General features: G+C 39.7%; 1 protein-coding gene across 4 annotated transcripts in view; it reads left to right on the forward strand.

Annotated features, from left to right (window-relative positions):
• Positions 1-22,276, forward strand: part of asph (aspartate beta-hydroxylase) — a 52,562-nt gene extending 30,286 nt beyond the window's left edge. For all 4 annotated transcript variants that reach the window (XM_038303019.1, XM_038303018.1, XM_038303020.1 and 1 more), the window contains 7 exons: positions 8,469-8,558; positions 9,805-10,131; positions 11,477-11,529; positions 13,347-13,418; positions 18,045-18,528; positions 18,704-18,748; positions 21,176-22,276. In XM_038303019.1, coding sequence (XP_038158947.1) covers positions 8,469-8,558; positions 9,805-10,131; positions 11,477-11,529; positions 13,347-13,418; positions 18,045-18,528; positions 18,704-18,748; positions 21,176-21,183 — 1,079 coding nt within the window. In that variant the 3' untranslated portion in view covers positions 21,184-22,276. The remainder of the gene's footprint in view (positions 1-8,468; positions 8,559-9,804; positions 10,132-11,476; positions 11,530-13,346; positions 13,419-18,044; positions 18,529-18,703; positions 18,749-21,175) is intronic.
• Positions 22,277-22,652: the final 376 nt, after the last annotated feature.

Below are 22,652 nucleotides of genomic sequence, written 5' to 3' on the forward strand. Positions count from 1 at the left end.
GATTAAACTGATTTCAGATAATAAAGTAAAAAATCTTGGTGTTGTTTTTGATCAGGACCTGTCATTTAAATCCCACATCAAAGAGGTTTCTAGAATTTCCTTCTTTCATCTGAGGAACATTGCAAAAATTAGAAATATCCTGTCCAGGGGTGATGCTGAGAAACTAGTCCATGCATTTGTTACTTCAAGGCTGGACTATTGTAATTCTTTACTATCAGGAAGTCCACAAACTGTAGTTAAAAGCCTTCAGCTGATCCAAAATGCTGCAGCCAGAGTTCTAATGAAAATTAAAAAGAGAGATCATATCTCGCCTATCCTGGCTTCTCTTCATTGGCTTCCTGTTAAATCAAGAATAGAATTTAAAATCCTCCTTCTCACATATAAAGCCTTAAATGGCCAAGCTCCATCTTATATCAGAGATCTGATTGTTCCTTATGTTCCTAACAGAGCACTTCGCTCTCAATCTGCAGGTTTACTAGTGGTTCCTAGAATTTCTAAAAGTAGAATGGGAGGCAGATCTTTTAGTTATCAGGCTCCTCTCCTGTGGAACCAACTACCAGTTTTAGTCCGTGAGGCAGACACCCTGTCTACTTTTAAGTCTAGGCTTAAAACTTTCATTTTTGATAAAGCTTATAGTTAGGGTGGCTCAGGTTATCCTGAGCTATCTCTATAGTTATGCTGCTATAGGCTTAGACTTTTGGAGGACATAGGGACCCCCATTTCATCATTCTGCTTCATTCTCTCTCTGTTCTCCTATTCTGCAGAATCTGTTAGTTCAATCTCTAACCTTCTGCTCTCTCTGCTTTTCCTCAGAGTAGCTTTGCCTCGTCTGTTCCTGTTTGGCTGTGACGTCATCCTGGAAAAAAATATCAGCTGTGCTGCTTCTATCAACACCCTTGTTAATAGATGTTGGAGATCGGCCTGTTTTCCAGTGTGGTCCTGTTTCTCTGACCGTGACTGAGTGGATGTGCTCTCTTCGTCCTCTGGCATGGGAGCTGCCTCGGAGCTCGTCTGCCTGGCTGTGTGTTTCCTGGACGGGGCCGCCTTTTACAGCTGCTTTTTGTATCTCTGCTTCTGTCTCCTTGAACCCCAGTCGGCCTCGGCAGATGGCCGCTCACACTGAGCCTGGTTCTGCTGGAGGTTTCTTCCTGTTAAAAGGGAGTTTTTCCTCTCCACTGTCGCTACAAGCATGCTTAGTTTGGGGGATTGTATTTGAGTCAATGAGTCAATGCAATCAACTGGTTTTCCTTAGATAGAAAACTTTGTATCAATTTGATCTGGTTGAACTGTAAAGTGCCTTGAGATGACATGTGTTGTGAATTTGGCGCTATATAAATAAACTGAATTGAATTGAATTGAATATATATATATGTATATATATATATATATATATATATATATATATATATATATATATATATATATAGATATAGATATATGTGTATGTATGTATATACAGTCAATACTCGTTTATCCCTTTAATTTCTCCCTTTAATTTTGTACAAAAAATACACTCTAAACTACCTCAATGGGCGTGTATCCCTTGTACAAAAAAAACAATTTAATTACTTAGTTTTTGGTGTTTTTTGAAGCGTATGCGATCTACCCTTAAATTCTTTTTTTTTTTTTTGTACATGACTAAAAGAATACACGCCCGTTGAGATAGTTTAAAGTCTATTTTTCCAATAAAACTAAAGGGAACGCAAATCTGATGTCTTTCACGTGCGTATTGACTATAGGTATTGCTGGTCTGATGAGGTAAGCTCAACTGACAGAACATCTGCATCCAGATAAACATTAACTGCCTAAACTAAAGTATAATTCTTGTACAAAACTTTTATCTCGTTAGACTTGATAGTGGAAAGTATCCATATAATCATGACAAGTAGATTCATTAGAAGGATGTCATCAAAACCAAAACTTCTCAAAACACAAAAAGAAAGTCTTCATATTATTTGAAGTTAGAAGGCTTAGAGCACTGCTGATCCATTTAAATCATTTTGAACTAGAAAAATCTGTAACAGTCAGAACATGGGATCATTTCTCATGTCTTTGCTTCATTTGAATGGATACTTTGTATTGTTTGTCATTGGTTCATACAGATTCAGAGGCGTAGCCAGGAAATTTTAATAGGGGTGGCCAGTCAAAAACTAATGTGAACTGAGGGGTGGCCAAAAGCAGATAGGCGCCAGAACCTCAGGGTCCATCTACACTTTTTCCAACAGGAACGAGCACAACATCCATATTTTCTAAATAAAGACAAACTATAATTTCCTGCAGCCTTTTGATTACAAATAGATGAATATATTTAAACGTCCATGCTGTCTAAAAGATATAATGGACAAAATGTCTGGGGAAAACATATTTTCCATTGTCATTATTTACCCACTTTAATCAAAAATTGTTCTGCATAGCATTAATATGACATGTACTAATACATTCAATGGATTTTGAAGTTATTAAAATAGTTATTTATCTATGATTTCATTGAAAACTCCTTGATGACTAGCAGAGACATAATTTTCTCTTCACCCCATATAACACAAAATTAGGGTCTTAAAAGAGCATGAATTCTTCATATATAAACTTTAATGTTAGTATTTTGATGTGCCATAATTAACCACAGCATTTTAGTTGTCAAGTAACTATTAATATATGAAAAATTTAAATGTTTAATAAGTTAAAACATTCCTATTGATAGTATTACTGCTGCCAATGTCTGTATTAGAGGGCGAAAAAAATGATAGGGGTGGCCACAGGGGTGGCTAAGGGTGGCCATGCCCAGCCCTGCCCCCCCATCTAGCTCCGCCCCTGTACAGGTTTAGTGTTAATTAAATAGGAAGTATCTTTATTACTATGTAAAATTATGGCCGTTTCTCAATATGCGTTCTTGAGCGTTCTCGTGTGCTCCTGTACTCGTGATACGTCATCAGCCTCAGCCCGAGTACCGTTCCAATTCTCAAGAACGCCAGATCGAGAACGCATCAAATCCCCGGATGTTGTTCTCACCCCGCCCTCTTTATCGAGCATGCATCAGAGCAGACTTGTGCGTTCTTCAGACTGACCGCTTCCCCAGAATGCCCCGCGGCCGCAGCTTGATTCGAGACAGCGCTCATAGTGTTAAGTTAAACATTCCCTTTTCTGCTGCTGTTGTTCTTCAAAAGTATATTTTGAAATCGTTTGAGGCGATAACATTATACATTTAAGCCTCCCTTTGTGGTCTGTTTACAGAGTTAGTGCGAAATTAAAAAAAAAAAGTCCGACATTGAGCGGACCAGAGTGACCAGCAGACCTCCGAGGGTAACCGCAGCCAGGGCTAAATTTACCCCGTCTGTAGTGCACTTCTCTCGGTCTAGTTATGTGTGAACTACTGCTCGTTCTGATGGCGTTTTTTTGCGGTTCGGTAATTTTTTAAAATGTTTTTTAAGCTTTAGAAATTAAAAATATTGTTTTCAACATGTTTTGTGTAGGGAATAAATAGTTTTGACTGTTAAAGAAATGCTAAACAACGTTGCATGTGATGACGTCACGAGTACACTTCTGCTCCAATACACATACGTGCTTGCGTGCTCGCGTTCTCGTCAAGTCCGCTCTTCCTGCGTTCTCGCCAAGAACGGACTTGACGAGAACGCGAGTACGTACTCGCGTTCTCGTGAATTGAGAAACGCAGTATGTTTCACTAGTTTTCCTTTGATCAACACTTCAAAGATTGGCCTTTTCCTGTCCTTCACCAACAGGTGTCCTGATTACAGGTGTGGGTGTTATAAAGGAGTGGACCTGTCTGTTAGACTATATCAGAACAATTCAGAGCCGATGAGCTTCTAAAAGTATGAGAGGACAATAAAAGAAAATAATGGGGGCTGAAGAGAGGTCCATCTTGTTTTAAGGCAATTTATTTCTTAATGTGTTGCTTTTTTCGAATATTAAGCTTTAAACCTGTTTTCCTTAACACTAAAATCAGTTTAATTGTGATGAGTTTTTTACAAGCCTAATGTGTCCTTTATATCCTCCTGGGAAGTGAAGTGTGCGAAATCGTGGGTGGAGCGTTGGTGCCGCATGTAGTGACAGGACAAAACCTCCTGCAAAGCCAGGCTCAGTGTGAACAGCCCGTCTGTTTGAGAACACAGAGCATGCACACAGAAAAAAACACTGATCAGGGATATATTAATATTTTAGTCAAAGTCTTAGGAAAATAGTTTGGCTTTGTGGCAAGATGGTTATTCTACTCCACTTTGCAGCTGTGGGGATAAGTTGGGGGACTGCAGCAGGTAGTAGAACATCAAAGGATCCCTGATGTGCTTCTTCTCCATATTGATTGATGTGTGGCACATCAGGTCCTTTGTAAGACAGACCATTACTGAAGATCCTCACTTCCCACTGCAATCAGCCTCTACACACTCTCAAAAAAAGGCTGCAGGATGAGTACATTTCTGTCCCCTGAGGTACATTTTGGACTTTTGTACCCCTTAGGTGTGGAGATAAGTTTGTTTCAACAGATTTGTGTCTGTAATGCTCGATTTTTAATGTAATTTGTCTATAACATTTTGTGCATAACTTCCTATAAATGTGTGTTCAAAAACAAGTACAAAGAAATTATGAATGAAAAATTAAACAAATCTGATATTTAGAAATTCAAAAAGGATCCTAAAGATAGAAACCTTTACATGTTCCGCAATTCATTGTGAGTCCAAGCAAGCCGGCTGTTCTGTGCTTTGAGGAAAAAGGGAAATGGCACCGAAATGGTGAATTTTATAAGTGCAGTTTAATATAATGCAAGTATGTGAATAGTTCCATCTGAAATTAAAGAAAATAGATTTAAATGGTTATATGTGGTGGGTAAGATTTGGTCTATTGAGAGGGTTTTATCTGTCCCTATGCAGAAGGGTTTCGCTGAGATTTAAGCACAGATTATTATTCGCGATGTCGGTACTGCTGCTGAAGCTCAAAAACGTTATTGGCGCCCAGAACAGTAGGGAGCAGTTAGGCATCCATTTTTTTGCCTGCTTTGTATGTCACTGTTATAAGGCGAGAGCGTATGGGCGGTGAAAGCCAGAGATGGCTGGAACTGTTTGAATCCATAGCCAAAACTCTTGCGGTGTAGGTACCAGATCTGCTCGGGGCCCTGCTCCTTCTTATGAAGACGACATATGGCAATACCACTCGGACAAATGGTATTGCACCCGTTTATTAAGGATCAAATCTCTTTTGGAGTTGCAACATATGTTTACCTATATTTGCTACTATTTCACAGGCGATCTAAAGTAAACGAAAGTAGAAATCAATCATTGTCAGTCATGAAGGAAAGTACTGCTTTCTAAGACTAAGCTCTTCTACTTAACAAGGTGACAAAAAGTCTCAGCTTATTTTATTTTTTTTTTTTATTAAGATCTGACGGACATCTTAAAAAATTACTCTTGGAGATTTTAGACAAAACTGTTATTCTACTTGTAGAAAACTATGGGTTGTTGTTGACATTAATTTAAAAGTAATGTGGCTTAATAGGGCTAACTGATAGGGGTGTAAATCACATCCATCATGGCAATTCGACTGAAAAATAATAATGACCCTAAACACACCAATTGTGCAAGAACTATTTAGAGCAGAAGCAGGTCACTGGTATTCTATGGGTAATGGAGTGGCCAGCGCAGTCACCACATCTGAACCCCATTGAGCTGCTGTGGGAGCAGCTTGACCGTATGGTACGCAAGAAGTGCCCATCCAACCAATCCAACTTGTGGGAGCTGCTTCTGGAAGTGTGGGGTGCAATTTCTCCAGATTACCTCAACAAATTAACAGCTAGAATGCCAAAGGTCTGCAATGCTGTCATTGCTGCAAATGGAGAATTCTTTGACGAAAGCAAAGTCTGATGTAAAAAAAATCTTATTTCAAATATAAATCATTATTTATAACCTTGTCAATGTCTTGATTCTATTTTCTATTCATTTCACAACGTATGGTGGTGAATAAGTGTGACTTTTCAGGAAAACACTAAATTGTTTGGGTGACCTCAAACTATGTATGTATATATATATATATGTGTATATATATATATATATATACATACACAGTCCGCTTTGTTTTAAAAAAAATATAAATATAAAAAATATAACCATGGATGTCTGGGTGACAGTGATTGGCCTACATGTTATGAATGCTGGCGTACCATAAATTATAAATTATGAACAGTTTAGTTTGTGCCTTCAAGTCGTTGCCCATAGGAAGACGTTACTTGAATATAACAAAACCGAATATCTTCAGAACGGCTCCAAATTACTCAAAACTCATATGGGTGAGTAGAACATGATGTAGAACGTAAAACCTAGGGGCCGATGTAAATTAAACGGTGTTCCTCTTTAAAATTATGTACATTAGCACTGCGGCTAACATTTTTGTCTTAAATCCATGTACACATGTTAGCACTGCAGCTAAAGTTTGTGCCTTAAAACCATGTACGTTAACACTGCAGCTAACGTTTGTGTCATAAAATTATGTGTGTTAGCACTGCAGCTAACATTTTTGTCTTAAATCCATGTACACATGTTAGCACTGCAGCTAAAGTTTGTGCCTTTAAACCATGTACGTTAACACTGCAGCTAACGTTTGTGTCTGGAGCTACGTTCACACCTACAGCAGCAAGAGCAACAAAAACACTTGTGCTGCTTCGTCTTTGATGCTTGTACAAGTTTAGTTCTGACGCGCGGCATCTAGCTAGAGCATCTTTGCTGCTCTTTGCTGCTTTAGCTACGTGGTGGAAAAGTGGGTCTGATGCACGTTGGGCGGAGCTACCCTATCCTTTCACTGCCTGTAACAATGGCAGCTATATATGCTGTGATCAGCGGGTAAACAGTAGTTTCAATATGTTTTTAAATGAGAAAGTCCACCTGAAATCTTAATCTGTGCAGTCAGTTCATCCAGATTACCATCCTGCCTTCAAATATTATTTCTGTGGCAGCCGCTCAGACCCCCACATACCGACGGTGCGCTGTCAGTAGGAATCCCATTCAACAGCAGCCTCTAGCCCGGTCGCCTCCTCGCGTTTTGCTGTGACGGCTGGAAGGCGGTTTTCATGTACTTAATCCAAACTACAGGCACCAGCATAATAAAAGTGAACATGTTTTGCCAGCAGATTTCAGCATTTTAAGTTAATTTAGCCGTTAAAGCTGAAGTCTGTAAGTTTTTAAAAATCACTTTTTTTTCATATTGGCTAAAACTGTCCCTATGCCCAGACAGCAGTACATGTGATATGTAACCTGTGAAAAAAACTGCTTCAATTGGTACCGCATACTGCCTGTATTTCAATCTGGAACGAATAATTCGGGACGAGTCAAAACAACCAATCACAGCCAGAGGAGCGTCTGATGGAGTGTCAATCACAGCTCACACACGCTGAATCCCGCCCCCCCCCCCTTCTGGTCGCATGCGGTAGCCGCGCAGATGCTGTGAGAGGGGTGGAGCTTAGAGGTGGGGAATGAGTGAAGCAGAGAGGGTGGGGGAGTGGCGTGAAACCTGTTTTTCTTCAAATTTTCAGTCGAAGTCTGCTCTCTTCTCAATGTTACAGACTGCAGCTTTAATAAAAGTTTCTGTGGAGTGATCATAGTGATCTGTATCATTAGCGATGTGTCTGTCTCTCTGCCAGCTCCCAGATCAGCTTCTCTGATTGGTTGATGTGGTGCGTTGAGCAGCAAAAGTTACATTTTTCCAACTCCAGCAGCAGCTGCGTTTACAGCGCGGCACGCATCAGATGCTGAAACGCTCACGACTTGCTGCTCAAAACGCGTTGTGGGACCTTTTGCTGCGCCTTGATGCCCGTCAACCATTGACCTTGCATGTAAACTAGCTGCTCCTGCTGCCTTTGCTGCTTGCGGTCTGAACGTAGCATAAAAACCATGTACGTTAGCACTGCAGCTAACGCTTGTCTCTTAAAATTATGTATGTTAGCAATGCAATTAATTATTATCCTCTGCTGTTTAACTTATCTGGTGGTTGTTATAAGATGGATAATCTTTCCTGCGCTTCACAAACAGTATTTTTAAGGTAAATTAATGTCAGTGTGTAACTATCTGGACAAGCTGCTCCTGTTATGTTGCTGTTACTTAGAAGCTCCTCAGACCAGCTCCTTGGTTAAGGTCAGCCTTTGTCTTCTGTATTATTCTGCTCTCCTATTGGCCATCATTATAAACTCTGACTGGTTGTCATGGTTGGGTTTGGGTGTGGAAAGCCAAAACAGCTGGTTTAGAAGACGGCTTAATGAGGAGGTTATTGGGTCATGCTGTCTGCCAAATCTGAGAGGATTTTCCTGCTCAAACAATGAAAACATGCTCTGGAAAGCTTATTGTTACTGATTTTATTTTCAAATGTACCATAATATTACTCATTTGAAGACCCTGTAAATATAACAGTATTTCAGGTTTAAAGCACTTTATAATTTGTACTGATTGACCTACTAATATGCCCATTATTTAATGTAGGACTGAAAGAAAAGGCTGTTGCCACCATCACCTCTACGCAGAAGGCTGCTGCTCCTGGAGATGCTGATGAACTTGAAAAAACACCACAAGGTACGGCTGGTTAAATATCTCTTTAGTAAACAATTGTAGATTTCCGTTACCTTAAAATAGGTAGATGCTGTTGATATAATTCAGAAGTATAAAAGGTTTAGCAATAAGATTTAAGTTACAACCTCACAGGTACCAATTTGTTTGAAATGTGGTTTTATTTCCCATTTGTTCTACTGTTTTTCAAATGACTACTTCATTGTTTGCCTGTTTTTGTTTGTAGCCACTATAACAGCCAATTTCTAAATGAAAGAGATGAACCTGTCATGATGCTTTTAAGGGATCTGACCCACATGCAGAAAACCACTCAGAACCAAGGGAAAGTTTAACAGGTTTATTGAAGAGGACAACAGGTGGTGGAATCTTGAACTCAGAGAGAGCTGTTGAACCGGAACTAGAAGTGGAAGGGAAGTTCACAGCGGTTAGTTCAATGGCCGTAGGAAACAGAATAGAGTTCTTGAGCATGGAGGAAAAAGGGACTCACATAGGAGGGGGTTTTAATCAAAGCCTTGAATCCAGAATGTGTGAGTTTTCCAGAGGGAGAGCAACTCGTTGGAGGGCGGACAGGTTGGTGGAGTTGGACCCTGAGGAGTATGAGAGCGTACTGCCACTTAGATTTTCGAGGGTACTTGAATGGATCGTGTGGAACATTTCCCCAGCTCAGTGTGAACACAAAATATCCTTCCTGGGGGAGAAGGCCAAAACTTCCAGTCAGCGGGAAGGCTTCCTGCCAAAAGGCAAAGACAAAAACACGGTTAGACTCAGAAAAAAGAAGCACAGGTTAGACTCAGCTGATCACGGCTTGGCTAGAGTACCCAAAACTGGCAAACACTCTGGCCTCGAGGTAGTGACAGTCCACTGCTTAAATACTCCTCCAGATAATGATCCAACGAGCCGCAGGTGTGCAGGAAGGCCCAACGACGACAGGGCACCACCTGGTGGTGGAGAAAAAGAAACACAAAAACAGACCACACGAACTGGACTCCTGACAGAGCCAGTATTGTGTAATCACATTATACATGTCTTAAAAAAAAACAGTTTTATAAGCACTGGATACAAGTCCTAACATGTAGAGTCTTGTTTCCATTTATTTAGTCGGATAAAATTAGTGTGTTGCAACAAATACGTACATAAAACAAAAACTTCCCTACTACAAATGAGAAGTGTTTACATTTACAGGTTGATCAATGTTATTTATATCAGCAGCCATTAGATCTGTGGTTCTGAAATTCACTTTCTCCTTTTTAAGCCATAATTGAACCTGACCCTGTGCCTGTGGAAGATAAAACTGAGGATGTGATTGAAGCTAATGTGGAAGAGGATGTGGCTGCGGAAGAGGACGCTGCTGTAGAAGAGGACGCTGCTGCAGAAGAGGACGCCGTGGCCGAAGAGGATGCTGCTGCTGAAGAGGATGCTGCTGTGGAAGAGGACGCTGCTGTGGAAGAGGACGCCGTCGCCGAGGAGGACGCTGCTGTGGAAGAGGACGCTCCTGCCGAAGAGGACGCTGCTGCGGAAGAGGATGTTGCTGTGGAAGATGATGCCGCTGTGGAAGAGGATGCTGCTGCATCATCAACAGGTGACTGTCTGCAAGAAGTGTTTTTGTGAATAGCCATGATGAATTAGGCCTGTCATGGTTAATGCATTACTCGCAATCAATTAAAAAGTATTTATAATGAGTTATTTTAGTTATCGCATTTAAGACTGAATCCTGACTAACCCATAGTCAGTGCCTTTGTCCATTTTGTGAAGCGGTAAAAGGTGATGGATGAAAAAGTACAACCTGAGTTTTAAACAGCCTTTTTTACTTAAAAAAAAAAGTTAGTTTGTTTGGTTTTTTTTTGCTCTCCTGGGAATAATGTGTCCATGACAATGGGCTAAGATCTGGAGATAAATGGCTAAAATGTTCATGATGGACACCGTGCGCTCTCGCCTTTTTTTTCTATAAGGTTTGCATGAACTACCATTGGCAAATGATAGTGTCTGAAAATGAAACGTGGCTGTAGTGTAAATATAATATGCTGATGCACTGAAGACACTGAATGGAAAAATCTGCCCAGTTCACTAGAAGGTGCAGATTGGTGCTCCTTAACCATAAGACCAAAACGGTCATTTCTGTCTATAATAAATGACTATATTCTACCACCAGATTATGGTTATTTTCAGACATGGATTAGTGCACTCCTCTTCTAGAGTCCGATTCTGCTTTCGTACTGACCCAAACGGACCAAAGCTGCAGGTGTAAAAAAAAAAAAAAACCCAAAAGTTTTTCTTATGGTGTTCTTAATTTCTCACGGAGCTTAAGGTAGTGGCCTGATATCCCATTAAATCTCTCAAAGTCACCCTTTAATATGTGGAAGTTTGCCTGAATTGCACTTTTTTTTTTTAAATAAAAAAAGGTTCAAAATAAAATTCTGGGCTTATTTGATTGGTTAAAAGGTTAAAGGCAAATTAACAGTATTGTAAGAGATGCAATTCAAACTCTTAAGTCTGCAATTAATCACAGTTAACTATTAAGCTTCTGAGATTAATTGCGATTTAAAAAACAAATCGTTTTACAGCCCTATTATTAATATTATTATTACTTTCCCTGCTATTCTGTTAAGAAGGCTCTAATCCTTTTTATTTAATTGTTAGTCTGAGTTGGCCTCACTTTTATCTCTCTTCTCAGCAGCTGATGGTCTATGAGCTCTGTTAAATTTTTAAGTGATCCTCTAACATAAATAACAGTGGTTGTTTCTTTTCTTGTGCTGTTTTTGGGTCTTATTTTATGGCAAGAAACTTGAAAAACCTGTTCTAATAATGGACTACGGTATTTTTTGTTTTGGACCTATTTGGGATTTGAGGCCACCTAGGAGATTTTAAATGTTTTTTCGATGCATTGAACTCCTAGTAAAGTACACATCTCTGTTTCTCTGTTCTAGAACCTGATCCTGAAGTACCCGCTGAGTCTGAGCCAGAACTGGAGATCAATGAGGTCTGAACAGTCCAAAGTGTTTTAAGAATGAATCTCTAGCTCTGTAGCTGTTCTGTATGGTTCTTTCATTCTAGATAGATGTTTAAACTGCCAGTATGTTGGTGTTCCTCATCACACTTTTAATATATTCTTGCAAAAATTGAGAAACAGACTGAAATACAGCCAGACCACTGTCTCCCTCTTGTTTTCATCTGAACAGTTTTACTAGCAGCAAAATAGGTTTTCTCATCGCTAGACGCATCCCTAGAAAACAGTTTAATTAGCAAGAGATGAAACAGACCTTGAGCATCAGATATCTAAACATCTCAGCAGACGTTGAGCTGCCCAGCCTATCTATCCAGAGAAAAGAGTTATCTTCCCACAGAATAAAAAAAACATAAGAGGAACGACTTCTGGACTTTGTTTCACCAGAGCTGTTTCAGTGCTATGATGAGCTCTAAAGCCAGACTGAAACTCTTCAAACAGTTCATATTGTGTAAGTGATCGCACACACGTATGGCAACTTCTTTTTCAAGAATAAGAAAGGAAGATTATATATAGGTCTATAATTGACCAAGTCATCTGGGTCAAGAGATGGTTTCTTAAGTAAAGGTTTAATTACTGCAACCTTAAAAGCCTTTGGTACATATCCCTGTAACAGAGATAGATTAATCAAATCTAAAATGGAGGAGGAGATCAAAGGGGAAACTTCCTTAAATAACCTGGTTGGAACTGGATCTAACATACAAGTTGAAGGCTTAGATGAAGACAATAGTTTTGCAAACTCTGAAAGTTCAACTGGATCTGCTTCTCTCTCTCACACTAAGCCTGGTTCTGGTTCTGCTAGAGGTTCTTTCCTGCTAAAAGACAGTTTTCCTCTTCACTTGCGCTGCTTGCATGCACAGCTTGAGGGATTGCTGCAGAGTAGGGCTGAAGAAGACAGATTAACTAGGATTAATCGATTATTAAAATAATCATCAAGTAATTTAGTAATTGATTAATTGTTAACTGGAGTTTAGAGAGTCTAAAACGTGTCTTTAATTAACAGATCAACCCACCTTGAGTAGCAATTATACCAAAATTGTAAAAAAAATAAAAATAAATAATATATATATATATATACATATATACATATATATATATATATATATATATATATATATATATATATATATATATATGGTAACATTGTGCATTTAAGATTTTAAAAAACATATATGTCTGTCAACATGCTTTATCCAGAACTCCTCAAGTGGAAAAGTTTCACCTAGTTTCATTTATAAAAAGTCTTCTTTAAGGAACCTTTGGCTATCAGATTATTAATTGATTAATCACAAAAATAATCGTGTCCGTGTCCATGATCTGAATAAATTGTCTCTGTGAAGTGCCTTAAGATTAATTGAATCGGACAGCGACTATGCACTGCCACCCTGCGAAGTATTAGTGCTGGTATTGCATATATTTGGTGAATAATTCTACACCAGGGCAAACAAATTGCGAGCTGCACCTTTAACACACTGAATGTCTCTGAGAGCATTTTCTTAATGTTTACTCAGTCAGACTTTTTTTATGTCAGTAAAGGTGACCTACTAAACAAATAAATCCCATAATCAAAAGTTTGTGAATAAAAAAAAGAATAAAAATTTGATTTGATGCCAAGTTTCTGCTTTTTTGAAACGACTCGAAATCTTATCCAAATCTTACCTTGTAGAGAGGATGCCCGGGATCTAGCCTTTCCTTTGGCTTTAAACTTTGACTTGCAATTTATATAAATGTTTTGTTTAATGTGTGAAGTTTGCACAGAGCCGGTAATCTTTGGGTGATCTCTGATGTTTCAGGTGATAGAGGAGGATCCAGAGGAGCTTCCTGCCGAAGAGGAGGATGCACCTTTCGAGCAGCCTGAGGAGGAGGTCAGTGACGTTATTTTGTGCTTCATCCTAGCGGTGCAGCATTTTAACACTTCAGCTGGAAGTAGGAATGTTCAGTTTAATACAAGTTTATACAAAGAGTCTTAGTAGCAAACGTGCCAACTTCTGTTGTGTTGCTGTATATTATAGCAAACTCGAAGTTCCAACTTCCTCATGATTCCCAAATCTACCAATTGTGCAAAATAATGTCCTGCAGATAATGAATAGATGGTTAACTAGAACTGGAGTTATAGTTAATTTTCTATCCTATTCAACATCGAAGGCAAAATCAATTTAGTGTTCTTAGGTGGATAATTGTAGCCTTGAATTATCTACTTACCGGGTTGCGGATTCACCTCTGGAGGGTTCCGGGACCGGCTGTTAAAATCCAGGTATCCACCAGTCTAGTGGCCCCGGTTAAGTTATCAGCAAAGCTATTAAATTATCAATAAAGAACCTTCTATCTCTGTTTATTCGCACTATTACCAAAAGGGGGTGGATTCACCCTGAGTGATAAACCCTCCGTTATATGAACGAGCAAAACCACTACAGATTAACCAATGATGTCTTTATTCTAATAATTCAGAACTACAGAAAATCTAACCTCTATGCAAACACTACACACTACTAGAAAAATAAACACGACGTAGATTAAAATGACTAGTTTAAAGAAATCGAAAATAAAGAATAAAACGAGATAGAAAACAAAGAAAAAAAACCATAAGAGTCACTTTACTGGCGTCTGAGATTGTCGAAAATATGCCAGATATTAATACATTCACTAATGTCCGTTAGCAGCAGGTATGATGATAACAGTGCAATTACTCATGTAAAATTAATACATCCAGCTTAATATTGGTAAAATGATTAAAAATGTATTAACAACAGCAGCAGAAGTCGTTTAGCAAAACACATTAACGGACAATGTAGCTGTGTGTGTGAAGGGGTGTAGGTAAATGAGGGACTCCCCCCTTTCACCACGGGGTGATAGGAACAAAGAAAAATGGGGGAGAAACAGTCTGTAATCAACCGCGTGGCCCCACACGGCTGAAGGTGATAACTCTATAACTATCTCAAAGCGGAAACAAAAGAGGATAGGAAAGCCAAGAAAAAGAGAATAAAGAAGTATCACTCGCAGCTTTCACAACACACTTATTTCAACCAAATGAACAAACTCTTGATCAGCACAGATTAAAAATCAGCATTAATTCAAATCCCTGAATCTACCTGCCTCTCGCCGAGCGCAATCGCCTCTATAATGCATCAAAAAGGAAAGGAAATTGCTTTACTGTGAGCTGCCCGGTCCCTGAAGGAGCGGGGAAGTTCCGAGGGAGCACGTGGTCTGGCTCCGGCCGCGTGGATCTCCTTCAGCCCTTCAGCCCAGATCCGCTCTCGGGAAAGTCCAGTCAGTTCGATGCTACAGCAGAGGCCTTAATATGCTCACAAGTCGAAGAGGATGGATTTTGCTGAAGTAATCGTCCTTCCGGCCGATCCTTACAAAAAGGGAAAAACACACAGCTCCCAAGCTTCTTTCTCCGGTGTTGGTGCAGCCGCTATGCACGATGGAACACTGCAATCCGTGACTTTTGGCGCAGGAAAAACGAAAGCTACTTCCAGTTAGCTTTCTTCTGTTATTTCACGTGAAATGAGCCTCCCCTTTTGGGCCGTGACCCACGGAAAAGAGAAAGAAAAATGTGCTCGGCTGGGTTTTAAACCATGAGTGACGTGCAAGCACTTCCTGTTGGCGTATCGGCTTATTGGTTCGTTTGAGGTGGCCGCCTCCCACAGTGGGCCGATACGTTCTTGTTCTTGTTTTGGCAGGAATTCTTTGTTCTCCGTTTTGGGCGGAATCCTTTGTTATTCTTTGTGGAGAAGAAATGGATGGTTTGAGATGGCTCACCCCACTGATTTAGCTACATGTTGGTAATATATCCCAACACAATCAAGTTAGGCGTCTGACACAAGAAGAAATACGAAAATAACATTGCCTTCTGCAAACAGCTTAATTTAAGTAATTATTTTTGTTCGGTTTGATGATTATTGCTAGCTGCTGAAAAAATTAAACTTTCTTTTTTTTTTTTTTTTTAGAAAATCTGAATATTTTATGAGTTATTAAATTCAATTCAGTTTATTTATGTAGCACCAATTCACAACATACCGTATGTCATGGCCAGGCTCTTTAAAGAGACAGTTTAACAAGATCATCCGGTTAGATTGGTTTATAGTTTTCAATCTAAAAAAACATCAGAACCAGAAAATCAGCTGTTTTCATCAGAAGCAGAGATACAAAAGGCGATCCGGTCCAGGAAACACAGCCAGGCAGACGAGCTCCCATGTCAGAGGACGAAGAGAGCACATTCAGTTAGTCACAGTCAGAGAAACAGGACTACACTGAAAAACAGGCCGATCTCCAACATCTATAAACAAAGGTGTTGATGGAAGCAGCACAGCTGATATTTCTCTCCAGGATGGAGTCACAGCCAAACAGGAACAGACGACACAAAGTTACTATGACAAAAAGCAGAGAGAGCAGAATGTTAGAGATTGAACTAACAGGTGTGAGTGGGAGAATAGAGATAGAATACAGTAAAAAGCAGAGATACAAAAGGCAACTGTCAACCAGCTCCACAGGCGGCCCCGTCCATGAAACACTCAGCCTGGCAGTGTAGCTCTAATTCATTAGCATTTATCATGAATAATGTCCTTTAATGCAGCGTAGTTCAATCCATTAGCTAAGGAAGAATAGCCTCTTGCCACAGAATTCGTGTTCCTTTCATTATAGAAACATGTTGATCGATATCTTGTGAACTTTTTCTTTCCAGTGCTCATTGCTAGTTGATTTCTATTGTACCTTTTCTAAATGTTTAGCCTCCACTTAACACTCAGTCAGTTTGCTCGATTATAGGCCTCTGGGAATAACACTAAATGGACTGTCATTTTGTTCACACAAGCGTAAAACAAAAAGAAATTTCGCTTGGAAACAGCTCACTGGACAATTTCATCTTTTAAAAGTGCAGCCTGGAGAAATAGTAAAAGTGACTGTAAATATACAATTCTAACAATTCTAATGCTAAAAAATAATAAATAATTATAAAATACCATACAGTAACCCATTCTACAAAACATTCAGCAGTCTAATGGCAGTGGGGGAAGAAACTGTTGTGGAAAACAGATTTCTGCATCCAATGCTTCGAAGCCTCTTCCCAGAGGGCAGCAGGGAGAACAGTCCATGGTGGGGGGGTGAGGGGTCATTGATGATGTTATGGGTTCAGGACACACAGCTCTGGGATGAAATGTCTTTTATGGAGGGAAGAGGAGCCCTGATGATCTTTTTTTCTGTAGGACGTCAAGTCACCACTGAGGTGTTCAAATTGCAAGAATTGAACTAGAAATCAGTCAAAATGTCCTGAAATAGGTGTATTTGTCATCAGTATAGCCTGTTAAGTAAACTGCCAATTTAATTGTATTCAGCCCCTTAAATTAAATAATCAAGGATAGCTAAAGTGCTAAGTCTTGTTCTGGGCATACCATTTTATTTATCTACTCAAACCAAGTGCAAATATATTCATATTAAGAATACATTTCTTCTTTTCTTGCAGTACAGAGTTTCTCTTACCTGATAACAAACACATCCGCACCATTATTTATTATTTGGGTTAAAAGCCGTTTGTCTAGTAGCACAAGTTGGCGATGGAATCAAAATCCTAACTTCCTTTTGTACCTCAGTCATCTTATAGATAAGCCCTCTCCGTTGTATGCAGGCTGTTGAACTGTGGCTTTACATCATGATGGTTGCATCAGAAAACATTTCACAGTTTTTACACTGCTGCTGGACATAAGTCCACTAGTATTAAAATACTCAGAAATAAAAAAATCGGAAAACATCCAGCTAACTTCTCCTGCTTATTCCAGCAGTCTATGGGCGAGAGGCAGGGTCCAACCTGGCCAGAACGGCAGTCTGTCACAGGGCGACACAGACACACAACCATCCACACAGTTTAGAGAAGCCAATTAATGATTTCATGTTTTCAGACAGTATCTGTAAAAAGTTTCCGGGCCGGTGTTCTGTCAGATCAGCATACCTTATCAGACCAGCATACCCATAGTCAATGCGCATGCGCAAGACGTCAGATTTGCTTTCATCCCTTTAGTTTTGTACTAAAAAAATAGACTTTAAACTACCTTGAAGGACGTGTATCCCTTTAGTAATGTCCAAAAAACCCAAACAATTTAAGGTCAGATTGCCATAGGCGTCAAAAAACACCAAAAGCAAAGTAATTAATTAAATCGTTTTTTTGTACATGACTAAAGGGATACAGGCCCATTGAAGTAGTTTAAAGTATATTTTTCATACAAAACTAAAGGGATAAAGATGGATAAACTAAAGGGATGAGCAGGTATTGACTATGGGTATGCGGGTCTGACTGGGTATGCTCATCTGACAGAACACCGGGAATCGTATCCGGAGCCTTCTGGCTGCAAGGCCACAGTGCTACACACTGCGACACCATGCAAGCCTGCTTAAAAAACATTGTGTGCAAATAAGACCCAATGACTGTTTCCTTTAGATCAAGCAAAACAAGACAGCTGTATGTTCATGAGGTGAAATAATTTTTGCCAATTACTCAGGTTGGAGCTTACGAGGAAGAGGCTGAAGAACCGGAAGGGACCAGTGATGGAGCAGAGGAATCTTTAGACGAGGCACTAGAGCAAACAGAGGAAGAAACTCTCCCTGTTGATGAGGAACCAACTGAGCAGGAGACCTTCTCAGAAGAATTTGTAGAGGAGGTAGCCGCCACAGATGGTTCAGAGGAACGTGCAGAAGAAGAGGATGTGGCTCCACTGGAGGAAGGTTTTTCAGAAGAGCCTGCTAGAGAGCTGGCTACAGAAGGACACCTAGAAGATGAAGCTGTGGAAGAAGCAGCTCTCCCAGAAGAGCATGTTATAGGAAAAGATGCACCTCCAGAAGAAGAGGTGGTGGAGGAAGAAGAGTTCTTAGAACCAATGGTTGAAGGCGAAGCTGTTGAGCATCAAACCAAGGAGGAGGAAACGCCTGCAGACGAGGAAGAGGAACAAGGCGCTGATGCAGCCGGCATGGAGGCAACAATTCCAGGTAAGAATAATCATACAAGCAAAAAATAAAAAGTTTATCCAATGTTTAGCTTTTGGTTTTTTATCTTTTCCATCTTGTGATTTACACGCTTTCATTCTCACTTAAACAAGGCTAAATTTACCTGCCTGAATTTTAAGGACCACAATCTTCACATTTTCACCCTGATATTTTTCAGACACAGAAACAGTGACGGAAGAGGTAGAGGAGGAGGCAGAAGAAGGTGGGTAACTTTGAGTTTTTACACTTTATAATTGTCTTTATAAACTCACTTTAACATCAACCATGCTGAGACCGGGGAACAATTTAAGAATGAGCCCACAGTTAAAACGTCAATTTATTATTTAAATAAACAATAAATGCTCAGGTTGGCCACAGATATGAGATATAGTCCCATGAAAGATGTTCCACCCCTGGGACTTTATTGTGGTATCCAGGAGGGAGGAAACACCATGGAAATTCAAACCTTTATGTAAAATCATACTGTATATTTACACACAGTTTGCTCCCCTAGCCCACCGTACTTTATCCTGCCACGTTATAAATACTGCCTTTAGTGTTAGTATTTCAATAGGATTTTATGTGATGCAGAAACATACAGCAATGCATAGTGTAAGTGGGGATAAAGGAGAAATGTCACAGCATAAAGAAATATAAATTTAGGCAAGAATTGGTATAAATACACACTCAAAGCGTTAAACTCACCCAACCTGGTGCCATTTAAGAGAAGCGATTCATATTCTCCGCATTTATAAAAGTAGGTCAGACATTCTCACATTTTTACATTAAGTAGAATCATATTACAACTCTTAAAATTTACCGAAGTAAAAGAAAATTCTCCAAGGAGGAGAAGATAAAAGAGGACTGCTGCTTTCTAGGGGTGTTAATCACATCCGTCATGGCGATTTGATTCAGTATTGATTTCCTGACCCAACGATTCGATTATTTTCGATACTCAAGAAAACACCATGATTCGATTCGATTAATTTGTTAATTTTTTATTTTTTTTTTTACACCTTACAGGCTAAACAAAGTTTAAAATTTGAAATTAATCAATTAAAGCTATGAAATCGTTATGCTTTTTTTTTTTTTTTTTAGAAACAACAGCTATTAACAGAAGTAGAAAAGTTGCATCAAAAAATACTGCACAAAATCAGTGCAATGAAATACCTCGGCTCCAGACGTTACCGCCCCCTCCACAGACGCTCCGCTGCTCCTCTCCTAAATTGTAGCTGACCGCAGACAGTGCCGCAGACAGGAGGCCGGCTTGTTTTGTTTTTATGACCGAAATTATGGAAAACAACTTGTGAAGTTTGACCCGCTAGAAGAGCGAGGTGCACGAGAACGCTGGGGCCCTTTTTTCCACCTGGATCTCCGCTCTTTTTGGCCCTCATGTCCCTCCGTCGTCGGACTAAACTCGCCCCCACTTCCTCACCGCCTCGGCCGTATCTAGACCCACAGCGTGTAGCACAGACCACGCTTCAATATTGAGCATAAATCAAATATTCCTGTGTCAAGCTCACTGCAACACACTGCTGTAAGAGTATAACCAGGAAGCGAGGTAGGAGGGCAAAATAGGTTTAGCGCCACAGCAGCACGGGAGGGAGAATTACGCCCAGGAGCAAATGGATAAAAATAGACCGGAGGAAAAAAAAAACATGCGGATGTATCGATGCATCGGATCGTCAGCTGTTGGATCGATGCATCGATACAAAACAATTATTGTTTACACCCCTACTACCTTCTCTGATCCACATATTTGGGGAACGAATCTGTCATTAAATGAGTGGCGTTGGAAATGCTGTTCTACACACAAAGCAGACCACAGACCTGGGGATAGTGCAGATGTTTCCATTAAACTCCATGTTTATTTAAAACCAACTATGCAAATTAACCAACACCTAGGAAAAGTACACTATATCATATTATTTTCCATGTGAATCCCAGATTGTTCATTCTTCTTTGCAGTACAAATCAGTAGTACATGTCTTTATCCAAGCTGGCTCAGATCCTGATGTTTGTAAAAAAGGAGGCAGGGAAAGCAGAATAAAGCGTTAGCCTCTCTGCATGCAGTTAGCCAAGCCGTATACCGTCTCCATCTGTCTTTGGACTAATGATTAATTTTGATGTTCGGCCCATCAGGTCCAAATGCTTTCACCTCTGGGTAAGTTTGCTTTAAGGGACTTAATTAAATTTTTCTTGCTAAATTTCTCTCTCTCTCTATCTCTCTCGTCTCATATTTTGGCGACTCAACCTGTCAATCAGCCACAGTACTACTGTGACGACAGTTCCTGTCAGCTCAAGTCGCAGGTCTCCTGCACCCTCCTATACGTTTTCATTGCAGAGGAGCTATTGCGCATTTACAACTTTTAACGAGAATCTATGGCCAAAGATTTTTGCGCCCCATGGCGGAAATTACGTCACCAGTGCGACGACCATAGAAACAGCTTTAAAAAATTAAAAAAATATGATGATATATTTTAAAATATTAAAATTGTATCATTTGATTTTTTTTATTTTTATGTATTAATCAAGCTCATTGGGTGGGTGGGGCACCCTAGCCCACTCTATTGACCAGCCGGCACTGGCTGTAACTTCTCTTCCAGAGAGAAGTGAAGGAATTTCTAACTTATTATTTTCCTTCTTGCAGAAACGTAGAGGTTGCAGCGCTACCTGCTGATGGAGTAGAGACCCTCTGATGGATCGGCTCTATCTGAGCACGCTCAGAATGATGCCTCTCTCCATGTGCAGAGAAGTGCCCATGACCCCCCATACCCCGACCTTCACTCCCTGTTTTGAAATGGTTGCTTTTAGTAAAATTGTAAGACAATGGATGAGTTGTGTACTAACACGGTATTCTGTATTTTCACTACTCCTTTAATGGCCCCTTTTTTATTTTCTGTTACCGTTTTTTCTGGCAGTTGAGGATTTATTTGGATATGTCTGCTTTTACCCACAGCAGTAAAACAATGTCTTAGCTTCATTGCTGAGTCTTTTTCTATATTTTCTTTTTAAACGGAGCAAGACTCAGCTGCAGTTTTTATTAGTCAGTGAATGAACTCAGACACTAAGGTTTAAAACTGAATGAATCTCCTGACAATTAATTCCAATTTCTTTTTATGCGGTCAGCCCAGTTTATATGCTTCTTTTTTATCATAAATGAAAATCTTTGACTTTTACCAGTTTAGAATCTATGCAAAGCTGTGATGGCGTTGGCCTTACCTGCTCTCCACTTCTGGCCAGGTCAAATACCACTCCTGGATGAGCCATATACCCGCCCTCTGAGGGAAAGCTGTGTGTGTGTGTTTTCTTGTTTTAAACATTGTGGGGCCCGTGTTCTGGAAAAGTAGCATGTTGTGGGGACCGATGAGTGGACCCCATGTGAGGAATTGCTGTTTTTAGGTCAGGGTTCATTTTTAGCACTAAGGTATAAACTAATCTGCTGATAAGCGTTCATCCAGTCAGTTCATTCTGAGCCCAGTTAATCAGGAAATACCATCATTTTAGAGACTTTACCTCCTCATGATGTTCCTCTCACTTTAAGTTAGTGTGTATTAGTTATCTTTATTGTCTCATTTCTTTGTGTATATTTGTATCATATCCTGACCAGAAAAGAAGTTGTCTCATTTTTTAAAGGGGAAGTTTTGGTTATATAATTGTGGACAATACTTACACTTGGACAAAGTAGGGATTAAAGCAATTTTGGTCACAAAGTTCTGATATCCAGAGGTCCCTCTGATGGGTGGGGGGTAATTTTTTCTTTTTGAGGAAATCCAACTTCTACGGGCTCATTTACTTCCTCCTTCTGTTCTTAAGGGGAAAGGAGTGACAATTCAGGTGATTTAATTTCAATTTTTTCCTTTAAACTTTGTGACCCAAAGAGGAAAACTGATTTAAATTCAATCATCGCTGACCTTTGCATTGAGTTCAGTTTAAATCAGCATCTATTTCTGGTCGCAAACCACACACTACCATACCGATAAACTGTGTTCCTCTTTTTCTGTTTATCTATTTGTTTGTTGTGGACGTGTTTTTTTTTTTTTTTCCTGTAACACTAACTGGTCTTTTCTACTTTGTGTTTGTGATCTTAAAGACCACTCTAACAATGAACACTACAATCTTTAGTA

Source organism: Cyprinodon tularosa, unplaced genomic scaffold, assembly GCF_016077235.1.
Source record: "Cyprinodon tularosa strain WSP-4 unplaced genomic scaffold, ASM1607723v1 ctg501, whole genome shotgun sequence".
NCBI classification, from domain to species: domain Eukaryota; kingdom Metazoa; phylum Chordata; class Actinopteri; order Cyprinodontiformes; family Cyprinodontidae; genus Cyprinodon; species Cyprinodon tularosa.